At 49.6% G+C, this 26,773-nt stretch overlaps 1 protein-coding gene across 1 annotated transcript in view; it reads left to right on the top strand.

Annotated features, from left to right (window-relative positions):
• VIPR2 (vasoactive intestinal peptide receptor 2) overlaps positions 1-26,773 on the top strand; it is a 1,121,328-nt gene that overhangs the window by 563,991 nt on the left and 530,564 nt on the right. The window contains exon 4 of the mRNA XM_086941506.1: positions 20,833-20,933. Within this exon, the coding sequence (XP_086797632.1) occupies positions 20,833-20,933 (101 nt within the window). The remainder of the gene's footprint in view (positions 1-20,832; positions 20,934-26,773) is intronic.

Raw genomic sequence — 26,773 nt, 5'->3', positions numbered from 1 at the left:
CAGGCCCCGTAGTCCTCATTGTGGGGTTGACCCTGCGGTGCATTTGATTTTCTACTGACGTACAGACAGTGTTTGACATCCTAGCTCCAGTGTTCATTTTCTTTCTTTCTCACTTTCACAAGTTTTTATTTGGGACTGGTAGTTGCTGATGATGAGAACCTGAGGTAGAAGGTGAGTACCTTCCTGCTTACCCCCATGGTGTTACTCCCGTGAGGCACCACCAGCCCTCTCGCACATTTTTTCTTATCCTTCTTCACCCTTATCTGAAGGACTCTCTTCACAGGAGGGGAGATTGATAGGGGCTGACACTAGTTGAAATTAACGCAACAGTGCTATTTTAAAATTTGTTTGAAAGTGGTTACCCAGATCCGTAAAGCACAGATGGTATAACCTTAACCGCTGGCCCAACAAAAATTACAATAGATGGATGGGGGTCTGAGGAGGAGATTCACCGTGTGAACAGGTTCAATGTTGGATATGTTATGTTATGTTAAAATGGGTTTGTATAGCGCTCGGCTACTCTAAAAGAGTGTCCCGGCGCTTTCCACGGGCTGAGGTGTAGAACAACATAACAAGAAAAACAGATTCCAAGGACGAAGAAACCCACCTAAACAGAAAGATTAAAAAGCCAAGTCTTCAAATTTTTTCTAAATTGAAGCAGATTGGGGGTACTGCGAAGTGCCAGTGGGAGCAAATTCCACAGCTGGGGGGCCTTGAGGCTAAAGGAGCGCCCCCCAATGCGGGCCTTCCTCACACGCGGGACCACAGCAGTGAAAAGGGATTCAGAGCGCAGTGAGCGAGCAGGGCGATAGAAAGCCAATCTCTTCTGCAGATATCCCGCGCCTGAGCCAAACAGAGCTTTGTGCATCAGCGTCAGGGATTTGAACATAATCCGCTTCCGGATCGGCAACCAATGAAGCGTCTGCAGCAGCCCAGAAGCCCGTGCTCGTCTATGCAGACCAAAAATCGCACGGGCTGCAGAATTCTGTACCACCTGCAGACGCTGGACCAAGTAATCCGGAAGGCCTAAAAAAAGTGCATTGGCATAGTCTAGCCTAGATCCGATGAGCGCCTGCACCGTAATCCGCCTGTGCTCCGCAGATAGTAGAGGAAGAAATTTGCGGAGCATTTTCAGAATGCCGAAACAAATGCCGGACAGGCCAAGAACGTGCGCTCTCAATGAGAGCTTGTTATCCAGCTTAACACCAAGGTTCTTGGCAACCAAGGAGGATTGTGCCGGGGGACACATGGCAGCCGGCCACCATTGTCGCCACTCGGGATCGATGGCACAGCCGAAGAATAGAACCTCCGACTTACTGGAGTTGGCCTTCAGACTATTCCGCTGGAACCACCCAAAGACCATGTCCAGGCAGTCCCGAATTCTCTCCCCATCAAATGGCTGATCTTTGCCACATGTGAAGAGGAGTTGCGTGTCGTCGGCGTAGGACACGATCTGGGCTCCGTAAGCCTCCACCGCAGCCGCCAGAGGGGACATAAAGATGTTAAACAACGTCAGGCTCAACACAGAGCCCTGTGGAACCCCGACTCCCAATGGCGGCATCTCGGCGGAGCTCTGGGAATCCCAGACCGTCTGGCGGCGGCCATCCAGGAAGGATGTAAACCATCTGAGCACCGTCCCCCTGAGACAGATGTCATAAAGCCTGGCTAGAAGCGCCTCGTGGGGGACGATGTCGAAGGCCGCCGACAGGTACAACATGACTAACATGGCCTTGCCACCCACATCCAAGGTCTCCCTGATGATCTCGGAGACCTCCACCAACGCCGTTTCCGTACTAAAATTCGGACGGAAACCGGATTGGGATGGATGGAGCAAATTGTTGGTTTCTAAGAAGCTCGACAAGACGCCATGGACATGCTTCTCAGTGATCTTAGCCAAAGCCGGGAGCAGTGAAATTGGCCTATAATTGGCCAGAACCTCGGCATCAAGACCCGGCTTTTTCAGGAGGGGGATCACCATTGCCCTTTTCCAGGTGCGTGGGACACTCCCTTCCCTCAGGGAGGCATTGAGGATCGGGTTGACCAGAGGGTTCACCACTGCCGCCATCCCAGCCAAAAATTTGGCGGGGCAGGGGTCGAGTGGCGAGCCAGATTTAAGGCTGGCCAGCAGAATCCGGGATGCATCACTGGAGACAGGTGGAAAGTCTGCCAGTACTGCCGTTGACAAGGACGATGTTCCGAGTCCTGCCTCAAGGTTACCGCAACCCTCCTCCAAGCTCTCCGAGAAGGAGGCCTGAATTGCCTTGATCTTGTTGGTGAAAAAAGTGGCAAGATCACACGCCCACGCATCAGATGATATTGGCGGGGGTGAGTAGGAGCTGGGGACGTAAACTCCTTCACAATCGTGAAAATCTCCTTACAGGAGTTCGCCGACGCCTCAATTCTCCCGGCAAGGTATTCCCGCTTGGCACCAAGAATGTCGCGGTGATAGGCCTTCACAGCCGACCTATAGGCGAGTTTAGCCTCCCCATCGTATTGAAGGCGCCAGGCACGCTCAGCAACCTTACATTGGCTGCGAGCCACGCGCAGCGCCTCCGTAAACCACGGCGCAGATTGCCGTATCGCCGTGGACCGAGGTGTTACCTTAGGGGCAAGATCGTCCAACCTCTCAGTCAGCCATCGCTGCAGGGCCTCAGTGTCTCTTTCCGGATCCCCCGAGAGATGACAAGGATGTTCCGTGAGTGCCTGCTCCAACATAGCAGGGGTCACTCTGTGCAACGCTCTCGAGGCTGACCTGGGCACCGTGGGGGCGCAGGTGTTGGACCGCCCATTCTCCAATACGGAAAACCCAATCAGCCTGTGATCCGGCCAGAGCACCGGCCGCGTCTCAATGTCAACAATAGGGACTGAGGAGAACACTTGATCGAGGGTGTGCCCTTTCTCATGTGTAGGCCCTGACACAAACGGTGCCAGTAACCAAAAGGATTCTATTTCGTCTGGTCGTAGCACGCCCCGTCCCGTTATAGGGGCGGGAAGACCCCTATGATGAAGCATGACACTAACGGTTTTTTAGTGTGTGAGGGGTATTTTAACAAGCACATTGTGCTCTCATCTTTCCACCTCTAAGAGAGAGCCTAGTACCACTTATAAGTATATTAAAAATAAAAAAACTATCACTTTTTCACTTTTTTGATAGAATCCTTTTGGTTATATGAATCCTGTTTTGGAGGGTGATTCTATCAGTACCTCTAAGTTCCTCTTTTTGGTTTGGAACAAACGGTGCCAGGCCAAGCGGAGATGTAATATCCAGCAATTTGACCCCATCCGGATCATCCGTGACATCAAGATGAAAATTGAAATCGCCTGCCAGCAAACAGTGCTGTGCAGACAGCGCCAGCTCCGAAATGGCTGTCTGTAGGTCCTCCCAAAAAGAGCCCACCGGGCCAGGTGGCCTGTAGACCAACAGCCCTTTGAGCGCTTGACCCGGAGGCAGTCTAAGCATAAAGCCAAGGGATTCAGAGCCCTCGATGGAATTCACAGGAAGAACTGAGCAAGAAATGTTCTTCCTCACCACCACAGCAACTCCGCCCCCCCTTCCCATAGCTCTATCTTGACGGAAGATGTTATAGGTTGAAGGGATAGCAGTAAAGACATCCGGATTAGACGCCTCTCCCAACCAAGTTTAGGTCAAAAGCAGACATACAGGGTTTTCCCTGACAAGAAGATCGTAGATATGCAGGGCATTACTTCCTACCGACCTTGTATTTAGCAGCAGACAAAGATGTTTCGCGTGCGCCTCGGTTGTCCTGAGGACGCCGACCGGTGCCCCAGTGGGCACCTCTGTGATCCCTCTGTGCTTCTGCCCCGAGTGGTCGCTCCTCTGCTTCTCCTCCGTGTAGCGGTATCGTTGACCCACGCTGCTTCTGCCATTTCATTAATTGTTGTAACCTCGCTAGCATATTTGTTTGCACTGCCATTTCATTAATTGTTTCTACCTCGCGCCATTTAATTAATTGTTTTAAGCTCGCTAGCATATTTGCACTGCCATTTCATTAATTGTTTCAACCTCGCTTGCCTGCCGGTTTCATAGAACTGAGCTGCATTATTCAACTGTGCCTTTAACCGCATTGTGTTCAACTCGCCTGCTTGCACCATTGTTTTTCTTGCCAAAGTAATAGCGCGATACCCCCCAGCGCCCTGCTCGACTCCCCCCTCCATTTTGTAGCTGTTGTTGTTGTGCTTCGTGTTGACCCGAGCCCGCCCCGCCTCCCAGCCAAGCCGCCCTCGCCCCTCCCCCTCCACTATCCATATATGACAGTTCTTCCCGCGCGCAGCGTTCACGCGCAGCGACCGCGCCCAACCCGCGCCGAAGGTGCGCCAAAGGTAAGCCCGTCTACGCCCGTCCGCGCCTGGACCGCGCCCAGCGCCAGACCCCCTGGCCCCCGTCCCTCCCTGCCCCCCCGCATTACCTACGATGCCACAACCCTCCTAGCCCTTAACCCCGGTCGCGCTCCCAACTGCGTCCAAGCCGCCCCTGGCCAAACCCATGGACCTTTCTCCTGCTTCTCCTGCAAATTCAGCGGCACCGTCAACATCTCCGCTACGACCACACCACAGATTCCCGACCCCAACCAACTACAATGCATCCTCCTCAACACCCGCTCGGTGCACAGGCACGCCATTGACCTATGGAACCTACTGGACACCATCTCTCCAGACGTCGCCTTCCTAACGGAAACATGGATGAATGCTTCCTCCGCACCAGACATCACCATTGCCATCCCTGAAGACTATAAGATCACTCGCAAAGACCGTACCAGCCACACAGGAGGAGGAATCGCTATCGTCCATAAGAAATCAATCCGCATATCAACCAGCTCGGACGCCAACCTCGCCAACTCCGAACACCTTCACTTCCAGATCCACATCGACCCCAAAACCACACTCCGAGGCACCCTCCTCTACAGACCACCAGGACCCCGCGCAAAATTCAGTGAAGACATCACGGACTTCATCTCCCCACACGCGCTCCCCTCCAAAGACTACATCCTTCTGGGAGACCTCAACTTTCACCTCGAGAGGATCAACGACCGCAACACCGCCACCCTCGTGGACAACCTCGCCAACCTCGGACTTAAACAACTAGTCACTTCCCCCACCCACATCGCAGGTCACACACTCGACCCCATCTTCACATCCAGCAACCATGTCTCCTTCAACCACACTACGGACCTCCTCTGGACTGACCACAGCTGCGTTCACTTCACCTACAACAAACCAAAACCCAGCATCCACCTCCAACCTACCCTACAAAGGAACTGGAACAAAATCACCACGGACCAAATCTCCGCATCGCTCCTCCAAAACACCCCAGCCCTCTCTTCTAACGCTAACGAAGCCGCCGCCAACCTCACCTTATGGTTATCCAACACCGCTGACACCTTAGCACCACTGAAAAAACGTCAAAACAAACCTGGCAGCAAGAAGGCCTCATGGTTCAACGATGATCTCAAGAAGTCCAAGAAACTCTGCCGCTCCCTTGAAAAGGCCTGGAAAAAAGACCCAACCACCAGCACCAAGGACGCCTTCAAAAACGCCACCCGCACTCACCACCAACTAATCCGAAAAGCCAAGAAAACAGCATTCAAGGATCGACTTGACAACAACGCCCACAACAGCAAGGAACTTTTCAACATCGTCAAGGAATTTTCCAATCCCTCGGCCAACTCCAATGACATCACCCCCTCTCAAACCCTCTGCGACTCCCTAGCCTCATTTTTCCACAACAAGATTGCAGACATCCACAACAGCTTTGACAACCAACCCGGAAACCAACCCACCCCACCATCTGCTGATCATCTTCCCCCCGTGAACACCCTTAACGACTGGAACCCAATCTCCACTGAGGACACCATCCGCCTGATGAACTCCATCCACTCAGGATCCCCCACAGACCCATGTCCTCACCACATCTTCAACAAAGCAGACTCCGTCATAGCACCGCACCTCCGAGACGTCATCAACTGCTCCTTCAACTCCGCCACCTTCCCGGAAGACTGGAAACACGCTGAACTCACCGCCCTTCTGAAAAAACCCACAGCGGACCCCACCGAACTCAAAAATTATCGCCCCATCTCGCTTCTCCCATTCCCGGCCAAAGTCATCGAGAAAGCTGTCAACAACCAGCTCGCCGCCTTCCTCGAAACCAACAAATCCCTCGACCCCTCACAATCTGGCTTCCGAGCAAAACACAGCACTGAGACCGCCCTCATCGCAGCAACAGACGACATTCGAACTCTACTGGACAATGGAGACACAGTCGCCCTCATCCTCCTCGACCTCTCCGCAGCCTTCGACACAGTCTGCCACAGCACCCTTCTACAGCGCCTCAGAAACATCGGAATCCAAGGAAAAGCACTTGAATGGATCACCTCGTTCCTCACCGGAAGAACCCAGAGAGTCCGCCTTCCACCATTCAAATCCAAGGCCTCTGAAGTCATCTGCGGCGTTCCACAAGGTTCATCACTCAGTCCCACCCTCTTCAACGTATACATGAGCCCCCTCGCGGCCATCGCACGCCATCACAACCTCAACATCATCTCGTACGCGGATGACACTCAACTGATCCTCTCCCTCACCAATGACCCCAGCACCGCCAAAACCAACCTACACGAAGGAATGAAAGAAGTTGCCGAATGGATGAAACAAAGCCGTCTGAAACTAAACTCAGATAAAACAGAAGTCCTCATCTTAGGTACATCCCCCTCTGCATGGGACGACTCCTGGTGGCCGGAAGCCCTCGGAAAAGCACCCATCCCGACAGACCACGCACGGAACCTAGGCGTCATCCTGGATTCTTCACTCTCAATGAACAGACAAGTCAACGCCGTATCCTCTTCCTGCTTCAACATTCTTCGCATGCTCAGAAAAACATTTCGCTGGATCCCCTCCGATACAAGGAAAACAGTCACCCACGCTCTGGTCACGAGCCGACTGGACTACGGTAACACCCTCTACGCAGGTACTACCGCAAAACTCCAGAAGAAACTCCAACTAATCCAAAACGCCTCAGCCAGACTCATATTAGACATCCCACGCAACGATCACATCTCTGGTCACCTTAAAGACCTCCACTGGCTACCCGTCAATAAGAGGATCACTTTCCGACTGCTTACCCACGCACACAAATCACTCTACGACATCGGTCCAGAATGCCTCAACTCACGACTGTCCTTCTACACCCCCTCCCGCCATCTACGTTCCTCCAGCCAAGCCCTCGCCACTGTACCTCGCATCAACAAGACCACCATGGGAGGTAGATCCTTTTCATACCTGGCTGCTAAAACTTGGAACTCTCTCCCCGCTTACCTTCGCCTTACCCAGAACCACCTAGCATTCAGAAAGCAACTTAAAACGTGGATTTTTGACAAGTAATTCTCCTTCCCCTTCCTAAGCGCCTTGAAACCCTACGGGTATGTAGTGCGCTATATAAATCCTTTGACTTGACTTGACTTGACTTGGGCGACCAGCCGCATGCCGGGCAGCGTCGTTTGCCCTTGTGTCGACCGGGAAATACTGAGCGACACAAGCTAGATGTGGTACGCATGGCGCGAAGCGTCGCCGAGGTATAGTGAATCATCCTCGCGCACGCCTGACCGGAGTCCACCGCCGCCCCGCCGCCTCCGGGACGCTGACGGGCGCAGACGGGCAGGACTCCGGCACAACTCAGGCTAAGCGAAGGCGTCCACCTGCGCGTCCCGCTGCGCGTAGGGAGCTACTTTAAATAGGCTCTCCAGTGAGCCCTGGGCGCGCGAGTCCGCTCAAAGATGGCGGCCGCCGCCGAATGACAAGCCCCAAATCAAGATGGCGCCCGAAATGGAATCCCAGGACCCGGACCCACCAAAGTGGTGGTGCTTTGGAGGCACAAAGGTGCACTTTTTAAATGCAGTAAGGGGAGCGGGGCGCAGGCTACAAGCAAGGAAGCCAGCAAGCAAGTTAAAAACAGGGGTAAGATTAACACAAAAATAACCCAGATACAAAACGAAGGAGGATTTAAAAATACACAGCGCTAATCCAGCGCGCTCGCAGCAGTGTGGTAGGTGGTAGAGCCTTCTTTACTTGGTACCCACAAGCAGGCAGAGGCTTCGGAGACAAATCTCTGCCTGGAGTGTAAGACACAGTCTTTACTTCTGCAGCCTCTTCCACCAGGAGTGCTAGCCACGGCTTCTTCCACTGACCACAGTCCCTTCTGTCAGCAGGGGTAGCTCCAGCATCCTAGGTAGCCTTCATTCTCCACTTCTAGCGCTGATAATCAGCTAGCTCAGGTCACCTCCTCAACAGGCCACAAACAAGCACCTGTAGCCCTAGCACCAGCCCCTTCGGCTAGCCACAGCCTTCCTGCAGATGGTGTTAGCCAAAAACTCCTTCAGTTCCAAGCCTCCCCCTGTATTTCTCTGCGAGGCCCAGGCATCTCTACCAGCTACGATGCTTTTAGCCAACAGGGAGGCCTCAAACTCCCGAGGTGGATGCAGCTTGCCCTTGCAGTACAGCTAGCCCCGGCCTCACCAGCGGGTCCACCCTCCTCGGCTCGGCCTCCTTCACTAGTAGTCCCCGCACCGGAGCACAACGTTAGCCGTGTCCTCTCCTCAGCCAGTCAAAGCTTATTTCACTGTCACTCTCAGTCCCCCTACACTCCTCCGCAGGCCGCAGGTGCATGTACCAAGGGCATCCGGGTAAGTGTGGACACAGCTCGAGGGCGGCCGGTGGCTGTGATTCCTGGTGAACCCTGAGAGAAAGGTCTCGTGCCCGACTAGACTGCCAGGCGCACCAGGACGCTGCAGACGGCGGGAAGACAGTTGCAAACCCCCTGGAGCAGGCCGAGGAGCCGGTTGTGCAGGGACAGCCCGGTCTCGTCGCTCTCCACCCCTTCACACCCTGCCCGGGGAGGGGCAGGACTGCCAGTGTCATCTGGCAGCAGTTTGTTTGGAGAAACCAGGTAACAGGCTGTGCGACTACCGAGAGACCATCATCAGCAGGCCCGTCAGAAGAGCAAACAAGGAGGGCGTGGGGCGCGCGGCAAGGTACACACAAACAACCGTGACACATGACATATGAGTTCATGAGTGGGGGATGAACTGTTTTCTGCCACTTTAGCTCCTTTTTGTATAGGGGCTACCAAAAAGCTCCCCATGCTATTAATGTACAGTGTAAATAGGAAGAGTGCCAGTACACTGGCCTACCTTACCCCTCTCTATGCTGAATGATGTATTACACTCTCTCTTAATGCCATAATACACCCTTGACCTGGTTGTAGAGTCTAATTGCCATAGACACTGTAATAAATGTACATCAACTTCTATATCAACCACAGTGGCACAAAAATGATCGTGCTCCACACAGTCAAAGGCCGATGTTAAATCTACAATGGCTAAAAACAAACTACCATGCTATATGGTTTAAATCCTTCCTGTCGGATCACTCCTGAGCAGTTCTTCTTCCTCCATTAACCTCCTCTTCCAAACCTCTGGTCTGCAGTGTTCCCCAGCGCTCAGAACTTAGCCCCACTCTTTTTAATATCTATCTGGAGCCTCTGGCTAAACTGGGAGTCCTGGGGGGTGAAGGTGGTCTCCAATGCGGATGGAATACAGCTCTTCTTAGCCTTCCATGAAAACATGCCCTCAACTCTGAGTTCCTTCAAGCAGTGTCTGAAAGGTGTGGTTACTTGGATAGAGGAAAGTTGTCTTAAACTAAATTCAGAAAAAACTGAGATAGTTTTTTTGACACTAAGTCCTTTCCCTGATGCCAGTCGGTGGTGGTCACCTGAACTGGGTCCTGCCCCAAATCTGATGGGCAGAAACCTTGGGGAAAAATATGATATGCATCTGACCTTTGAACCTCAAATTAGGTCCCTCTCTCCTTCTTGTTTTGCCACTCTTAGATCCCTCAAAAGGATTCTCCATCTCATTTTGGTGGACTCACGAAAAATAATTGTCCACGCTATGCCAATAGTCTGTACTTAGGCCTACTGACTTTCCTTATCAAATGGCTTCAATATATCCAGAATTCTGCTGCACGTCTCATCTTGAAGATGCCCCCATGCTCATCATTTTCTCTGCACTCACTTACCAGTTTTAAGAGAATCCAATTTAAGGCACTTACTCTAGTTTTTAGAGCCTACATTTACAAGGGCACTTTATATATCCCATTGGGAAACTAAGGCCCTACTCCTAGTCCAGAGCTTTGAGGTCTTACAACCTTAAGCTTTGGTATGTTCCCCACATCCTTAAAGCCAGATGAAGCAGACACTCCTTCACATATCTGGCTTCCAAATTTTGGAACCCTTTGCCGCTCAATCTGCACTGCAGCCCTTCAGAATCAGTCGTCAGACTCAATCATAAAACCTTTTTGTTTGCTACCTTTCTTATGGCTATCTAATCTTTAGTTCCCTCTTCACAGTAAGGTGCTTTCCGCCATCGCTGGGACAACTCCCTGTAGGTAACTGTGCGCTATACAAATGGCATGAATTTAATTGAATTCGCCTGAGTGTACTTCCCAATTAGAAGAATCAAACTAAGTCCCTGTTCAATTGTCCCTAGTCCTGAATGGAAACAGGTACTGTAACACGTAAAGGATTTAATTTGATTCTTCCCATTTCTGTAACCTATTCAAAATGACACATCCTGCTACCTTGATGTGTGAGTCCAATAATGAAATTAGCCGATAGCAAGCCGAGTTAAGTTTGTCTTCCTTCTTATAGATTGGTACTATAAGTGCCTCTGACCAGGCCCTTCAGGGAGCCCTACCCTACAGCATGCTTCTAGCACCTGTGTCAATATAGGGGCCCAAAGACTAAGATTGGCTTTAAAAAGGTCTACAGGCATACAGGCAGGGCCTGGTGTCTTTCCCCCTTTACTTGCTTTTAATGCCAAGATGACTTCATCCATTGTAAATTAAAGTTTATTAGAACCTTGGGAGGGAGCACCAATGTAAGTACACACTGTTGAGAGACGTGGATCACTCCATTGCTTCTTAGGCTTATAAATACAAGAGAAATGGGCTACCCATTCCGATTTGTAATAGTGATCTCTAATCGGGGGCCTTTTGCTGGTCTCAAAAAAGTAGCATTTATCACACACCAAAAGGCAGTGTTGAGGGTGAGAGTTGCTTCAAGCAAGGACTCCCATGCTTCCGCTCTCAGGCCTCGTCTCCGCTGAGTTAAGACCTGTTTGTACTCCCTTCTATACACCTGTATTTCCTGCCCACACTTAGGGGATTTATATAGAGCATTTTGTAATTTCTTGTGTGCCTTGGTGCATGCCGAGTCAAACCACCCTTTTCTTTTGCATGTTAAATGTCTCTTCGCCATGATTAATTCTTCTTTTTCCCTTTTGTTATTGACTGGAAAGCTTCTATAACTGTCCCGTGGTCCAGTGTATCATCTAAACAGACCCTAAAATCTCGCTATGTGTACTAACTAATTGTTATAAAAATGCATCGGGCTCAATTTGTGTTCATTGCAGGGTATAACCATTTACACTGGCGATGGCAATATCTTTCATTAAATAAGCATTATTATTTGCGGTCTTTTTTAACATCTGCAAACATCGCAAAACATCCACTCTGGTGGAAATGATCTCTTAATGGATTGTCATGTGAAACAAAAGACTTAACCCTAGCAAAATGTACGTTGGGAAAAAACACATAATCGATATAAGAGTTTGAACCACTTCCATTACAGATACAACCGAATGGAACTGAAGGAGTACATAGTTCATTACAACATGCTAGATCACATTTAAACAAGAAATCATTTAAATTATCTCTATAAGAGGTATGTGGAAAATGGGTATGTTCAATTTTATCAATATTTTATCCGAACGGTTTAAACACAAGCTGGCATTGAAGTCCCCACCTCAAAATATGATCACTTCCTTCATGGTACCATTAAGAATAAACTCAAGATCCTTATCTACTTGTTGAAGGGTTAGGCATATTTCCTTAATAGAAGCATTATAAAAAATTGCTACTGCTAACAGGCACTCAAAGGGTAATTCATTGAAAATAACGTGACAATACACATTGGTCGCTACCATAATTATAGTAGTAGAAGGCACATTATTCGAGATGCGCGCACATAATCATACCTTAGATCTCCCAGAGGTGGGCAGCCATGCTTGGGTGTGGTATGTCTTGTTATGATTGATGTTTATCAGTTCCACTGGCCACCTGAAGATAGAAAATGCTGAAATTGGTACCAAATTCAAACCATTCTGACATTATGGCTTTGTTACTCACCCCTGAAACATTCCAGTATAAAACCTCAGTCTAACCATTAACAGAAATATTGTTTGAGCTAGTACCAATATTTATAGGTAGGGTTAGATTATGCGTGGGTGAAGGAAGTTCTTCAAAAGGTGCATTTTCACGTCTCACTAGTGATCAACCCTTCCTTAATAGGGTCAATGCAGTCCACTGGACTACAGACAGAACCTTCAAGTACTATAGGGGAGTCTGCAGTAAGTCAATCTACACCATCCAGCATTACCAGGCTGTCAAAATGATTTTTAGCCGGTGTAGCAAAGGACACCCCACCTGGACAACCAACATTTGATATCTGTTTCAGTCTAGATCTCTCCATATTATTTAATGGATGATAGAAATATCCAAGTGGTAACAATGTAACACGTTGTTGGGTCACGATATGAGCACTCACTCTTCGTATATGGTCCACTAAGTGCGGTGTTTTTACATGCCAAAACCACACAGTCTCCTTGTAAAGTTGTTCTGCGCCTCCAAACCCATCTTACTCTTCTGGCCATTTTTATATCTGCAAAGAGGGCCTGTGTTAACCCTGTTTTACTTCCCATCCAATGCAAGGATTTGTTCATCAATGTATCTCATGATTCCTTTTCTGAAGATGTAAAAGTTGGTACATTAGCCAGGATCACCATGTAAGGGATAATGGCTGGTGGCAAATCAAGAAAGTCAGGAATAGATGTAGGATCTGACTGTGTGGATTTACCTGTTGTAGTGTACTTATTTACTGCAGGACTTTATTCTCCTGTCTTGTACACCCTCTTCTAGGCACTTCGGGAGATAAATTGGAACCCGCTGTACCATTTAAACAACTGTTAGTTGGGTGACCTTTACATGACCTACCTTAACTCGGTAGATACCTAATATTTTTATCCTCTCTGTGTTCCTCATTATGAGCCCCAGGTGCCTCAGGATAGTTCTGAGTAGCCAGCAGAATATGCCTTGCTTGAAATTATCCATACAAGCGGTTGTCAATCTTTCCATTTGTTTTAGTCTAGAAGTCATGGCATTCATTGTCGTCCTCACAAATGTATGCAGTGAGTGTACCAAATAAATTAACGTTTTTAAATCACCAGTTGGTGATTTAGACAGTAATTTAACAGAGGCCACATTATCTTTCAATTTATCAATGTCTGATTTGGCCGTTGTGTTCAGTTTAGTAACCACCATCTGCTTATTTCCTATTTCTATGGCCCCAGGTTTAGGGCTAATTCCTGGGGTACTTAGATGTTGACTGCAAATCAGGGACACATACAGAGATACAGGCAGTAGTATTTAGAACAAAACTGTTTTTAATTCTCATTGTGGTCTTAAGCCCTACCTTAATTGGGGGACAAATAGAGTCAGCGTCATGCACCTGTGGTGGGGGAACTGTAGGTCTCTCAGCAACTCAGAGTCTCCTCCACGTTCAATATTTGTTTTTCTGTTGCCCCATATCCCTAGTAATATAATACATCAAAGTTGTACTTGTTTTCTCAGGTGATTTAGTCTTATCCCCATTGATAGGTGCTATTCTCTTACCCATCCCCAGTGGAGCAGATTTAAACGTAACAACAAGTCCAAAGCAAAAATAGATTGTCTTCAATTTGGGTAAATTAATGTTTTATCAAACCAAGGTTCGATCTAAAACAATCAAAGTAGCCATCCAGAATTAAATAAAATCAGTTAGTCACCAGATGAAAGATCCACAAAGTCCAGAACATCAGACTAAACCACAGCTCTTTGAAAGGTGTACCAATCACATGTAAGACCCTCAGTAAAGTCAAACTGAGGGGTCCATTAAAATGAAGCCAAGGGAGGTGGCTCTGCCGCTTCATGGCACTGACAATTACAGGACAGGCACAACATTCGCCTGGGCTTTGCCCGGTCAAGGGCCGCACAGCAGGTTGATGGAATGCGCTTTATAGCTTGGTCTTCAGCGTCAGGTGTTGTGTATCACAAGATCCGCCTCCTGGGGCCCCTGGAAATGATGGAACTTGTAGGCTGTAATACCCCCAGTAATCTCAAAAGTGTTCTGCACAGCGGGTTGATGGAATGCGCTTTATAGCACGGTCATCAGCATCATGTGAAGGAGATCAAAAGAGCCAGCTCCTGAGGCCCCTGTGATTGATGGATCTTGTAGGCTATAATACCTCGGTCATCACAAAAGTGTCCCCAGGCTGCATCAGTTATAATTTTCTCTGGTGTGGCTCGTGAAATCTAGTTTAGTGGAACAGGGTTTATTATTTTTGTTTAGTAGAGCAGATAACCATTACAATTCAAGTTCAAGTTCAAGTTCAAAGTCCACTTTATTCGATTAATTAAAATCATAAAAGTATTCTACATCATATATCATACAATTCAGACATCATAAAATCAATTAATACAGTATTAAACATTAAGTAGGTTTAAAAAGCAGGTTAAAAAGGCATTATTTACACAAAATTCATTACAGTTTGCGCTCAACAGTACAGTAGACATGGATTTAAGTATCTGTCCTCAATTGTAATTACAATCTTGACCTTGATCTCTTACATCTAACAGATGCAGCCAAAAAACTAGCAGTGCAATACATAATTACAGGAGAATTCATCATCTGTAAATATAACAGTGCGGGCTTGTACTGCATAAAACCCATCTCCTTCAGGATTGGTTTTAAATATCGAATACGAGGTTCACAATAGAAAGAACAAAAGAACAAAAAATGCGCATTATCCTGGGTGGAAAAACCATCACATTTGCATGGGGACGACTCCTCAAGCTTACACCAATCTTTCTCGTCCCACAGAACCGTATAAATTTGATTAAAGCGGAACTTGGACAGTAGCCACCTATGAAAAGAATTAGTGACCACTGCCAGATAAGGAGCCAACTCAAATGATAGGGTTATCATTACATGTGCCATCACAGAGGGTTTGCATAGCTCATCCGCTTCACGCTCGGCAGTACGTAACCTAATAAAGTTAGTCTTCACCCACAATAAGTCAGCTTTACACAGGGATTCTGGACTATCGAAGATTTCAGGGAGTCCCAGCTTCGCGGCCAGGGACTCAACATAAGACAACCACTGAATATCCCTCCTGTGGTCTAAATTAAGACAGTCTTTAATAATCCTGTGGTTAAGGCTAAGGTTCGGATTTAGCCAGAGCTTGATCCACATCAGGAGCGGAGCTAGATTTATTGTATCTAAAATATAACCCAGGCCTAGCTCAAGGTGTAAGGAATGAGTAGCAGTTGACTGGGGTAGTCCCAGCAAAGATCGAATAAATTTGTTTTCCTCTGTCTGGATACATTTAGAATTAGCATATCCCCAGACTGCAGCCCCGTATCTAGCAATCGCGGCAGTCTTGGCTTTGTAAATGGCCAAGATAGCCTCGATTGGTTTTCCCCCTAATCTCTTTGCAAACGCCAGGATTGCAGAGGATGAACTTCTCACCGCATTTGCTTTTGATGTTAACTGCGGTGTCCAAGTTCCCCTTTGATCAAAAATAACCCCCAAATAGGTAAAAACTTTAACACTTGTGATTACCTCACCATCGCAGAAGAAGGTTTTTTCTTTAAATTTGCCGCATCCTGCTGACATAGTATGAGATGTACTCTTATTAACCACCAAGTCAAGACTAGACATAAAGTTACCGAATGAGTCAAGTAACTTTTGCAGGGCGATTGGGGTCCTGGCTATTAGCACCGCATCATCGGCATAGAGGAGCACCGGGATTGGTGCGCCCCCCATGCTCGGAATATCCTGCGTGGCGGCCATTAAGTCATCCTCCAAAGAATTCACGTATAACGTGAATAACATTGGCGCCAGTATACAGCCCTGACGGACCCCTCTGGTTGATCTAAAGCTCTCCGTACATTTACCGTCAGTTGTCATTCTAATGCGGGCTCTCAGATCTTTATGGAGCTCCGCCAGAAAGTGTACCAAGGAGCTATCGAGGCCCATCTTCAGGAGCATTGCCCACAGTCTAGATCTATTAACAAGATCGAAGGCTATGGACAAGTCCATGAAGCCAAGGAATATACTTCCCCCTTTTGCTCTAGTATATTTGGAAATTATAAGGTGGAGATTGAGGCTTTGATTTTCTGTACTCCTCCCTGACCTAAATCCATATTGTGCCTCAGACAGAATATTATTCCCCTTGCCCCAAGCGGCTATTCTCGCCAGGACAACCTTCCCTAGGATTTTAACCGATGAGTCCAGCAGAGATATTGGTCTGTAGCATCTTGGGTCTCCTCTCTGCCCTTTTTTAAATATTGGTACTATCGTAGCTAAAGACCAGGTATGAGGGAATCCCACTGCAGCAGAAGCATTAAAGACTTTCTTTAAAATATTGGCCCAGAACAGCGAATTTGCCTTAAACATGTCCGCTGGTACTCCATCGGGACCCGGGGCCTTACGTCCTGCAGTGTCCTCTATTGCTTTGAGTACCTCAATTATATCAAAACTCACGGGCTCCAGGGGGGTATCAGTAATAGGGATTACAAAGGGTTCCAGCTCCCTATTACTATCATAAATTTTTTCGAAATGGCTAAGCCAATCTGCCTCTGATATATTAAGTTCCATTACAGAGTTTTGGTCACCTGAAAGTAGAGGAGTGTTAATAATTGACCAAAACTTTGCACTGTTTTTTAGAGTGGCTTTGTCCATTAGTTCTTCGCAAGCATTGCTCTTTAATTCGTTTTTACGCAATTTAGTGGCCATAGTAAACTCCTTTCTTAATTGCGTAACTAGGGCTTTGTCCCTTGGGCGAGTATTGAGTGCTTTCTTAAGGCGGTTGTGCGCTTTACTGCAATTGTTATCAAACCAGCCTTTCACCGATTTCTGTTTACCCCCCTGACCTTTAGCTGTGAGGCTTGTAGCCACGAACCGACAAACGCCTTCAAAGGAGGATATAACCTCCTTGCTCCCAGCAAGGGGGTTAGCACACACATTAAGCTCTTCAGCAACAGAAGAGGATAGGTTTAAGAAAAAATCGTCAGGTACAACCTTTTCCCATTTGATTCTTCTCCCCTGATCCTTAACCTTTAGTGGCAATATAGACTGGGGGGTAACAGATGATTTTGACAACAAAGAGCTATTTACTAGCTCCAACCCCACAGGATTATGATCCCTCATTGGCATAGCGATTGCATTATATGAAATCACATATTTAGAAAACCTAATGAAACAAAAATGAAATCAATTATCGAATCACTAGCCCTTCCCGTGTAAGTGGCAACCCGTGTGCTATTATCGTAGAACTCTGGTTCATACAACTCATTATCCCGTAATAAATTTTCGAGCACCAAACCCTTCTGTGTATGTTCTAAGTGAGGGGGGGAAACACTATCAGGCCCATCTTCATCCGTTAGAGCACAGTATGAACACAAATGTACATTAAAATCGCCCATTAAAATGAATCGACATAAAGTGGTTTGTTTTTCCTTGTAAAGGCTTAAAAAATCTGCTAACCATGCAAGATGCACAGTTTCTGGGTGACCGTTCGGTGCATTGTAACAGTTAACAAGAAGCAGTTTACAGCCATCATCCAAATTTATCTCTAGGACAAGAAAATTGTGAGAGGCACAGTCTATCAAAGTAATTTTGCCCTTGATGTTCACCGATACCAGCGTCAAAAGACCTCCTTTATTCCGGCCTGCAGGGGAAGGCAAGGCAGGTACAAAATAAGAAGTAAAACCATCCAGCCAGTAGTCACACTCCATATCCCATGTCTCTTGGATAGCAATAATGTCATGCAGCTTTACAAAGTTCACCCAATTTGGGTCTCCCTTCTTCGACCGTAAGCCAGCAATATTCCAGGATAACAGTCTGACCATATCCCCTTTAACAGTTGTGATCTCAGTTGAACTATTACCATCCACCACGGAAGAAGGTACAGGAACCGTGGGAATAGAGTCCACTGTGACGTCGTCCACTGTACCCTCTCCGGCACCCCGTCAATCGCAAAGATCGAGACCTGACAGAGCATCGAATCTGTTATGGGTTGCAAAAGGAGGTCCACAAGGGGGTCCAAAAGTAAAGAGATTATCGCTTCCCTGACATAGTCTTTGACTTGCCGATCTAGGCCCCACCGGAGTGAATGGACTTAGTCTTTGTCTGGAGGAAGAGGCTATAGTGACATGATTATAGAAATACCCTAACGGGCGCACTTGAATAGCATTGCTGTCCTCCGTCAATGATGCTGCCCGTAGGAGAATTGTGGCCACATGTTGTGGGTATTTAAAATTCACTACCACACAATCCCCTCTACATGTTTTCCTCGAGGGACCAATCCAATTTACCCTCCTGGTCGTGATGATGTCTCCGGCAAATTTAGTGGGAAAACCACATTTAGAACTTAGCCAAGCCACCACTTTGTTTCTGAGGGAATCGTGAGATTCCTCGTGTGACTCGGTTGTAGCTGGGTTATGGACCGGGACATTTGCCATCACAACTACATAGTGGGCGCAATCCGGGGGTAGATTAATAAAGTTGTTGCGCCTACTTTGTATGGAATTCGTGTTATGTGAGAGACCTGGCTTCGGATGTATCACAGCAGTGTCTACTGGCGAAGGACAAGTAGCTGAAGGGGCAATAAGATTGTTGTCCGCTCTGTTAACCTGAAGGGTTATGTGAGATGGTTTAGAGGCTTTTACAGCATTTTTCCTTACAGCCTCAGAGCTCACTGTACTAGTTGAAGGGAGTGGGGGATTAGCCTTAACTGAATTGGCCAGTTGCTGCTCTAACAGGCCCCCTAATCTTGTTATCTCCGCATTAGCGGTATCCAGTTTAGACGCTAGGGAGTTGAGGGAATCCTTAAGTTTTAGATCAATTGTGGCCTCTAAGGTTTTAATTAGCAAACCAAACTGCTCAGGGCTCAAGGTAATACTAGTATCTTTTTTGCTCTCTAAGTTTGGTGTCACCTTAGGCGAGATGTGGCTATCAGGCAAGTGAGTGTCCCCCCTTCTCCTATGGGTGATCCTGCCCCCCCTCTTACTTTGCTGCTTCCTACAGGTTCTGACAGGTCTCACACTTTTATTCTCTTCCGCTACCTCTTCCTCAGAGTCCGAAGATGATTTGTCAAGCATTACTGTATCGGGGGCCTGATGGATCAGAGCTACTACAGCACTAGCTACATTAGCTCCACCTAGCCCGCAATCAGTGCTATTTTCAATCTCTGGTGGCGCCTCCAACGAGGTTAATCCTACTGTGGAAAGATCATGTTCTGAAGAACCACCTTTGCCCAATGAAGCCCTTCTGTCGTTATTGATTTTGCTCACCATCTTGACGAGGAAATTGTCAATGGAACCTGCCCCCGGGACCACCTTATCTTTCTTTGTGCCCGACATGACAAAGGTTCATATGGTGTTTAATTACGCCTTTGCCTTAGCCTAGGTGTCACCAGGAAAAATGCGACCAGTTTCTCAGGGTATGTGCATGAAAGTCCCACAGCCTTATCCGACACAGCTCCAATTGAAAAGAAAAGCACAGTTTGCTACTCACAGGGTCTCTGGCCCAGCCCAGCCTCCTCCTGCCTCTGACGGCCTCAGACGGCCCGCCCTCTGCCCGGGCTCCGCCCGGCGACGCCCGCGCGCGTCCCACGACTCGGGGGAAGCGTCCCGCTCAAGTAGCGGTAATCCGGAAGTTGCCGCTAGGCTCCCTGGGAGCTGTAGTCTCCAGCCGCCGGCCGCGAGATGGAGCTGTGCGGCGCGGCGAGACTACAGCGTTTGGGCCCAAGAATTTGAATATCCTCATTCCTCAGTTGTGATAGTTTTGAAAACTGAAGAGTAGCATTGTAATGGTAAAGTATACAAGTTGTGACATTTTATGAGTTACTATAATAATGAAATTGCAGCATTCTTTGAAAGATGCTAAGCATGACTATGGTGTTAGATATAATCTAATCAGGAAATGACAACTTGTTATCCTGAGATCCATTTTATCATGTGTATGGATAGTCGCTGTTCTTATCCATAGCCTTGAGAAAGCCCTTGGCCTTATTACACCACTGGGTGAAACATGCGTTGGCTACCACTATACATACCTGAACTTTTTGTTACTCCATAGAAAGAACAACATGAATTCTAAAGAATGTCTATTTCAGCAAACAATTAGTGGAAATTTCTGTTTGAATTTAGGTTTGGATTAGGAGTTGAGCATATTTGTGTTGTGATGTCCAAACTGCACAGAAATTGGACTTCATGTATATTATCACTGGACTGAAAATGTTTTATCATGAGAAATCTGTTATACTTTTAGGTGATCTTTGGACTGTAAGATTGTTTGGTATTTTGAGCCCTGTTTTCTTACGTTATTTATATTTATGCTATGGATAGAATGTCTTTCTGCATGTATTTGTTAAACAACTACAACTTTGTGGCAAAGATGAAAGTGAGATCTGCTCTAAACTCAGAGCAAAAGTAGAAATGTGTCCTGTTTCTCAGCTGTGGAATAAACTGTGTCGATGTATATACCTTTTGAAATCTCACACCTTAGTCAGGAATCCACAGGTTCATATTTCATGACTGACTGACTCAGCAATAGTAACCATATGTTCAGTAATGAGAAATAATTTTTTGAATGTGTTTGTGTTTTAGGGAATATCAGCAGAAACTGCACCAGACTAGGTTGGTCTGAAACATATCCATATATTATAGATGCTTGTGGCTATGACGAGAATGTGACGTCTGAACACCAGGTAGGGATGATGCTCTTTTGTTCAAGTATAAACAGTGCATTCATTTTATAATGTGGAACCACTGATTCAGATCATACACCAACAATCATATAGTTTCATCACAAGTACATGTTGCTAAATTTTGGACACATTCATTGACTCAGTTGTACTGAAATCATTGAAATTTAGTTATATTAGCAGCTATTATTATTTGTATGACACCTATTATTGTGTCAAGGCTTGAATTTGAAGATTAAAGCACTTCAAAGTTTAATTCACAAGGAATTAATAAAAAATGTAGCACATTCATAACACTGTTTAAACAAGCAGTGAAAATGCAATAGGTCTCGCATTATTAAAGTTTGAGCAGTTGGCATTGAAAATGGCAATGTTGTTAGTGCTAGTTATGGAATTGCAATTATACTGAAATACAATCACATGTAATGCGTAGGTGTATTAAAAAGTTAAATGATAGATAATGATGTTGAAGAAGTAGTTTATAAATATTGATGTATGTATTTTGCATCTTTTTTTGAAAATCTTAGTTATGCAATGGGTATGTACGTAAAATATGTGTTTGTGACTTTGATTTACTGTTTGCGAAAAAAAGAAAACACATTTTGCAAGTAAAAGATGTTTGTGTGTGGTGTGCAGCAGTGTGTGGTGTGCAGCAGTGTGTGGCGTGCAACAGTGTGTGGGGGCAGCAGTGTGTGGCATGCAGCAGTGTGAGGCATGCAGCAGTGTGAGACATGCAGCAGTGTGTGGCGTGCAGCAGTGTGTGGCGTGCAGCAGTGTGTGGCGTGCAGCAGTGTGTGGTGTGCAGCAGTGTCAGGTGTGCAGCAGTGTGCGGCATGCAGCAGTGTGAGGCATGCAGCAGTGTGAGGTGTGCAGCAGTGTGAGGCATGCAGCGTGCAGCAGTGTGAGGTGTGCAGCAGTGTGTGGGGTGCAGCAGTGTGAGGCATGCAGCAGTGTGAGGGGTGTAGCAGTGTGAGGCATGCAGCAGTGTGTGGTGTGCAGCAGTGTGAGGTGTGCAGCAGTGTGCAGCAGTGTGAGGCATGCAGCAGTGTGTGGCATGCAGCAGTGTGTGGCATGCAGCAGTGTGAGGCGTGCAGCAGCATGCAGCAGTGTGAGGCATGCAGCAGAGTGTGGGGTGCAGCGTGTAGCAGTGTGTGGTGTGCAGCAGTGTGTGGCGTGCAGCAGTGTGCAGCGTGCAGCAGTGTGAGGCGGGCAGCAGTGTGGAGCATGCAGTAGTGTGCGTCATACAGCAGTGTGAGGCGTGCAGAAGTGTGAGGCGTGCAGCAGTATGAGCCGTGCAGCAGTGTGAGGCGTGCTGCAGTGTGCAGCATGCAGTAGTATGAGTAATGCAGCAGTGTGTGGCGTGCAGCAATGTGCGGCATGCAGCAGTGTGTGGCGTGCAGCAGTGTGAGGCGTGCAGGAGTGTGTCGCGTGCAGCAGTGTGCAGCGTGCAGCAGTGTGTGGCGTGCAGCAGTGTGAGGCGAGCAGCAGTGTGAGGCATGCAGCAGTGTGAGGCGTGCAGCAGTATGCAGCAGTGTGAGGCGTGCAGCTTGCAGCAGTGTGTGGCGTGCAGCAGTGTGTGGCATGCAGCAGTGTGAGGCGTGCAGCAGTGTGAGACGTGCAGCAGTGTGTGGGGTGCAGCGGGTAGCAGTGTGTGGCGTGCAGCAGTGTGTGGCGTGCAGCAGCATGAAGCAGTGTGAGGCGGGCAGCAGTGTGAGGCATGCAGCATGCAGCAGTGTGAGGCATGCAACAGTGTGTGGTGTGCAGCAGTGTGAGGTGTGCAGCAGTGTCTGGCATGCAGCAGTGTGAGGCGTGCAGCAGTATGAGGTGTGCAGCAGTGTGAGGCGTGCAGAAGTGTGAGGCGTGCAGCAGTGTGTGGCATGCAGCAGTGTGAGGCGTGCAGCAGTGTGAAGCATGCAGCAGTGTGAGGCGTGCAGCAGTGTGAGGCGTGCAGCAGTGTGTGGCATGCAGCAGTGTGAGGTGTGCAGCAGTGTGCAGCAGTGTGAGGTGTGCAGCGTGCAGCAGTGTGTGGCATGCAGCAATGTGCGGCATGCAGCAGTGTGTGGCGTGCAGCAGTGTGAGGCGTGCAGGAGTGTGTCGCGTGCAGCAGTGTGCAGCGTGCAGCAGTGTGTGGCGTGCAGCAGTGTGAGGCAAGCAGCAGTGTGAGGCATGCAGCAGTGTAAGGCATGCAGCAGTGTGAGGCGTGCAGCAGTGTGTGAAGTGCAGCAGTGTGAGGCGTGCAGCAGTATGCAGCACTGTGAGGCGTGCAGCTTGCAGCAGTGTGTGGCGTGCAGCAGTGTGTGGCATGCAGCAGTGTGAGGCGTGCAGCAGCGTGCAGCAGTGTGAGACATGCAGCAGTGTGTGGGGTGCAGCGGGTAGCAGTGTGTGGCGTGCAGCAGTGTGTGGCGTGCAGCAGCATGCAGCAGTGTGAGGCGGGCAGCAGTGTGAGGCATGCAGCATGCAGCAGTGTGAGGCATGCAACAGTGTGTGGCGTGCAGCAGTGTGAAGCATGCAGCAGTGTGAGGCGTGCAGCAGTGTGAGGCGTGCAGCAGTGTGTGGCATGCAGCAGTGTGAGGTGTGCAGCAGTGTGCAGCAGTGTGAGGTGTGCAGCGTGCAGCAGTGTGTGGCATGCAGCAATGTGCGGCATGCAGCAGTGTGTGGCGTGCAGCAGTGTGAGGCGTGCAGGAGTGTGTCGCGTGCAGCAGTGTGCAGCGTGCAGCAGTGTGTGGCGTGCAGCAGTGTGAGGCAAGCAGCAGTGTGAGGCATGCAGCAGTGTAAGGCATGCAGCAGTGTGAGGCGTGCAGCAGTGTGTGAAGTGCAGCAGTGTGAGGCGTGCAGCAGTATGCAGCACTGTGAGGCGTGCAGCTTGCAGCAGTGTGTGGCGTGCAGCAGTGTGAGGCGTGCAGCAGTGTGTGGCATGCAGCAGTGTGAGGCGTGCAGCAGTGTGAAGCATGCAGCAGTGTGAGGCGTGCAGCAGTGTGAGGCGTGCAGCAGTGTGTGGCATGCAGCAGTGTGAGGTGTGCAGCAGTGTGCAGCAGTGTGAGGTGTGCAGCGTGCAGCAGTGTGTGGCATGCAGCAATGTGCGGCATGCAGCAGTGTGTGGCGTGCAGCAGTGTGAGGCGTGCAGGAGTGTGTCGCGTGCAGCAGTGTGCAGCGTGCAGCAGTGTGTGGCGTGCAGCAGTGTGAGGCAAGCAGCAGTGTGAGGCATGCAGCAGTGTAAGGCATGCAGCAGTGTGAGGCGTGCAGCAGTGTGTGAAGTGCAGCAGTGTGAGGCGTGCAGCAGTATGCAGCACTGTGAGGCGTGCAGCTTGCAGCAGTGTGTGGCGTGCAGCAGTGTGTGGCATGCAGCAGTGTGAGGCGTGCAGCAGCGTGCAGCAGTGTGAGACATGCAGCAGTGTGTGGGGTGCAGCGGGTAGCAGTGTGTGGCGTGCAGCAGTGTGTGGCGTGCAGCAGCATGCAGCAGTGTGAGGCGGGCAGCAGTGTGAGGCATGCAGCATGCAGCAGTGTGAGGCATGCAACAGTGTGTGGTGTGCAGCAGTGTGAGGTGTGCAGCAGTGTCTGGCATGCAGCAGTGTGAGGCATGCAGCAGTGTGAGGTGTGCAGCAGTGTGAGGCGTGCAGCAGTGTGAGGCGTGCAGCAGTGTGTGGCATGCAGCAGTGTGAGGCGTGCAGCAGTGTGAAGCATGCAGGAGTGAGGCGTGCAGCAGTGTGAGGCGTGCAGCAGTGTGTGGCGTGCAGCAGTGTGAGGCGTGCAGCAGCGTGCAGCAGTGTGAGGTGTGCAGCGTGCAGCAGTGTGTGGCATGCAGCAGCATGCAGCAGTGTGATGTATGCAGCAGTGTGTGGGGTGCAGCGTGTAACAGTGTGTGGTGTGCAGCAGTGTGTGGCATGCAGCAGTGTGCAGGGTGCAGCAGTGTGAGGCAGGCAGCAGTGTGAGGCAGGCAGCAGTGTGAGGCGGGCAGCAGTGTGCAGCATGCAGTAGTGTGCGTCATGCAGCAATGTGAGGCGTGCAGCAGTGTGAGGCGTGCAGCACTATATGCCATGCAGCAGTGTGAGGTGTGCTGCAGTGTGCAGCATGCAGTAGTATGAGTAATGCAGCAGTGTGTGGCGTGCAGCAGTGTGTGGCATGCAGCTGTGTGAGGCGTACAGCAGTGTGTCGCGTGCAGGAGTGGGTGCAGGGCAGCAGTATGCAGCGTGCAGCAGTGTGTGGTGTGCAGCAGTGTGAGGCATGCAGCAGTGTGAGGCATGCTGCAGTGTGAGGCTTGCAGCAGTGTGAGGCGTGCAGCAGTGTGTGGCATGCAGCAGTGTGAGGCGTGCAGCAGTGTGAGGCGTGCAGCAGCGTGCAGGAGTGTGAGGTGTGCTGCAGTGTGTGGGGTGCAGTGTGTAGCAGTGTGTGGCGTGCAGCAGTGTGAGGCGTGCAGCAGCGTGCAGCAGTGTGAGGTGTGCAGCAGTGTGTGGGGTGCAGTGTGTAGCAGTGTGTGGTGTGCAGCAGTGTGTGGCTTGCAGCAGCGCGCAGCAGTGTGAGGCGGGCAGCAGTGTGAGGTGGGCAGCAGTGTGAGGCGGGCAGCAGTGTGTAGCATGCAGTAGTGTGTGTCATGCAGCAGTGTGAGGCATGCAGCAGTATGAGCCGTGCAGCAGTGTGAGGCGTGCGGCAGTGTGTAGCATGCAGTAGTATGAATAATGCAGCAGTGTGTGGCATGCAGCAGTGTGCGACGTGCAGCTGTGTGAGGCGTGCAGCAGTGTGTGGCGTGCAGCAGTGTGTGGCGCGCAGCAGTGTGTGGCGTACAGCAGTGTGCAGTATGCAGCAGTGTGTGGCGTGCAGCAGTGTAAGGCATGCAGCAGTGTGAGGCGTGCAGCAGGGTCAGTGGTGCAGCAGTGTGTGGCATGCAGCAGTGTGTGGCCTGCAGCGTGCAGCAGTGTGAGGCATGCAGCAGTGTGTGGCCTGCAGCTGTGTGAGGTGTGCAGCTGTGTGTGGTGTGTGGCGTGCAGCAGTGTGAGGCGTGCAGCAGTGTGTGGCATGCAGCAGGGTGTGGCTTGCAGCAGTGTGTGGCGTGCAGCAGTGTGTGGTGCAGCAGTGTGTGGCGTGCAGCAGGGTGAGGGGTACAGCAGTGTGTGGCATGCAGCAGTGTGTGGCCTGCAGCGTGCAGCTGTGTGAGGTGTGCAGCAGTTTGTGGCATGCAGCTGTGTGAGGTGTGCAGCTGTGTGAGGCGTGCAGCTATGTGTGGCATGCAGCATGCAGCAGTGTGTGGCGTGCAGCAGTGTGTGGCGGGCAGCAGTGTGAGGCAGGCAGCAGTGTGCAGGATGCAGTATTGTGTGTCATGCAGCAGTGTGAGGCGTGCTGCTGCTGTGTGAGGCCTGCAGCAGTATGAGGCGTGCAGCAGTGTGAGGAGTGCACCAGTGTGCAGCATGCAGTAGTCTGAGTAATGCAGCAGTGTGTGGCAGTGTGGGGTGTGCAGCAGTGTGTGGCGTGCAGCAGTGTGTGCCGTGCAGCAGTGTGTGGCGTGTAGCAGTGTGCAGCAGTGTGTGGTGTGCAGCAGTGTGTGGCATGCAGCTGTGTGAGGCGTGCAGCAGTGTGTGGCATGCAGCAGTGTGTGGCGAGTAGCAGTGTGCAGCAGTTTGTGGCGTGCAGCAGTGTGTGGCGTGCAGCAGTGTGAAGCGTGCAGCAGGGTGAGGGGTGCAGCAGTGTGTGGCGTGCAGCAGTGTGTGGGCTGCAGTGTGCAGCAGTGTGAGGCATGCAGCAGTGTGTGGCGTGCAGCTGTGTGAGGTGTTCAGCTGTGTGTGGCGTGCAGCAGTGTGTGGTGTGCAGCAGTGTTTAGTGTGCAGCAGTGTGTGGCGTGCAGTAGTATGTGG

The sequence above is a fragment of the Lissotriton vulgaris genome, chromosome 10 (assembly GCF_964263255.1).
Source record: "Lissotriton vulgaris chromosome 10, aLisVul1.2, whole genome shotgun sequence".
NCBI lineage: Eukaryota > Metazoa > Chordata > Amphibia > Caudata > Salamandridae > Lissotriton > Lissotriton vulgaris.
Note: the sequence above shows the minus strand (reverse complement) of the source record. Positions and strands in the feature narration are given on the sequence as shown.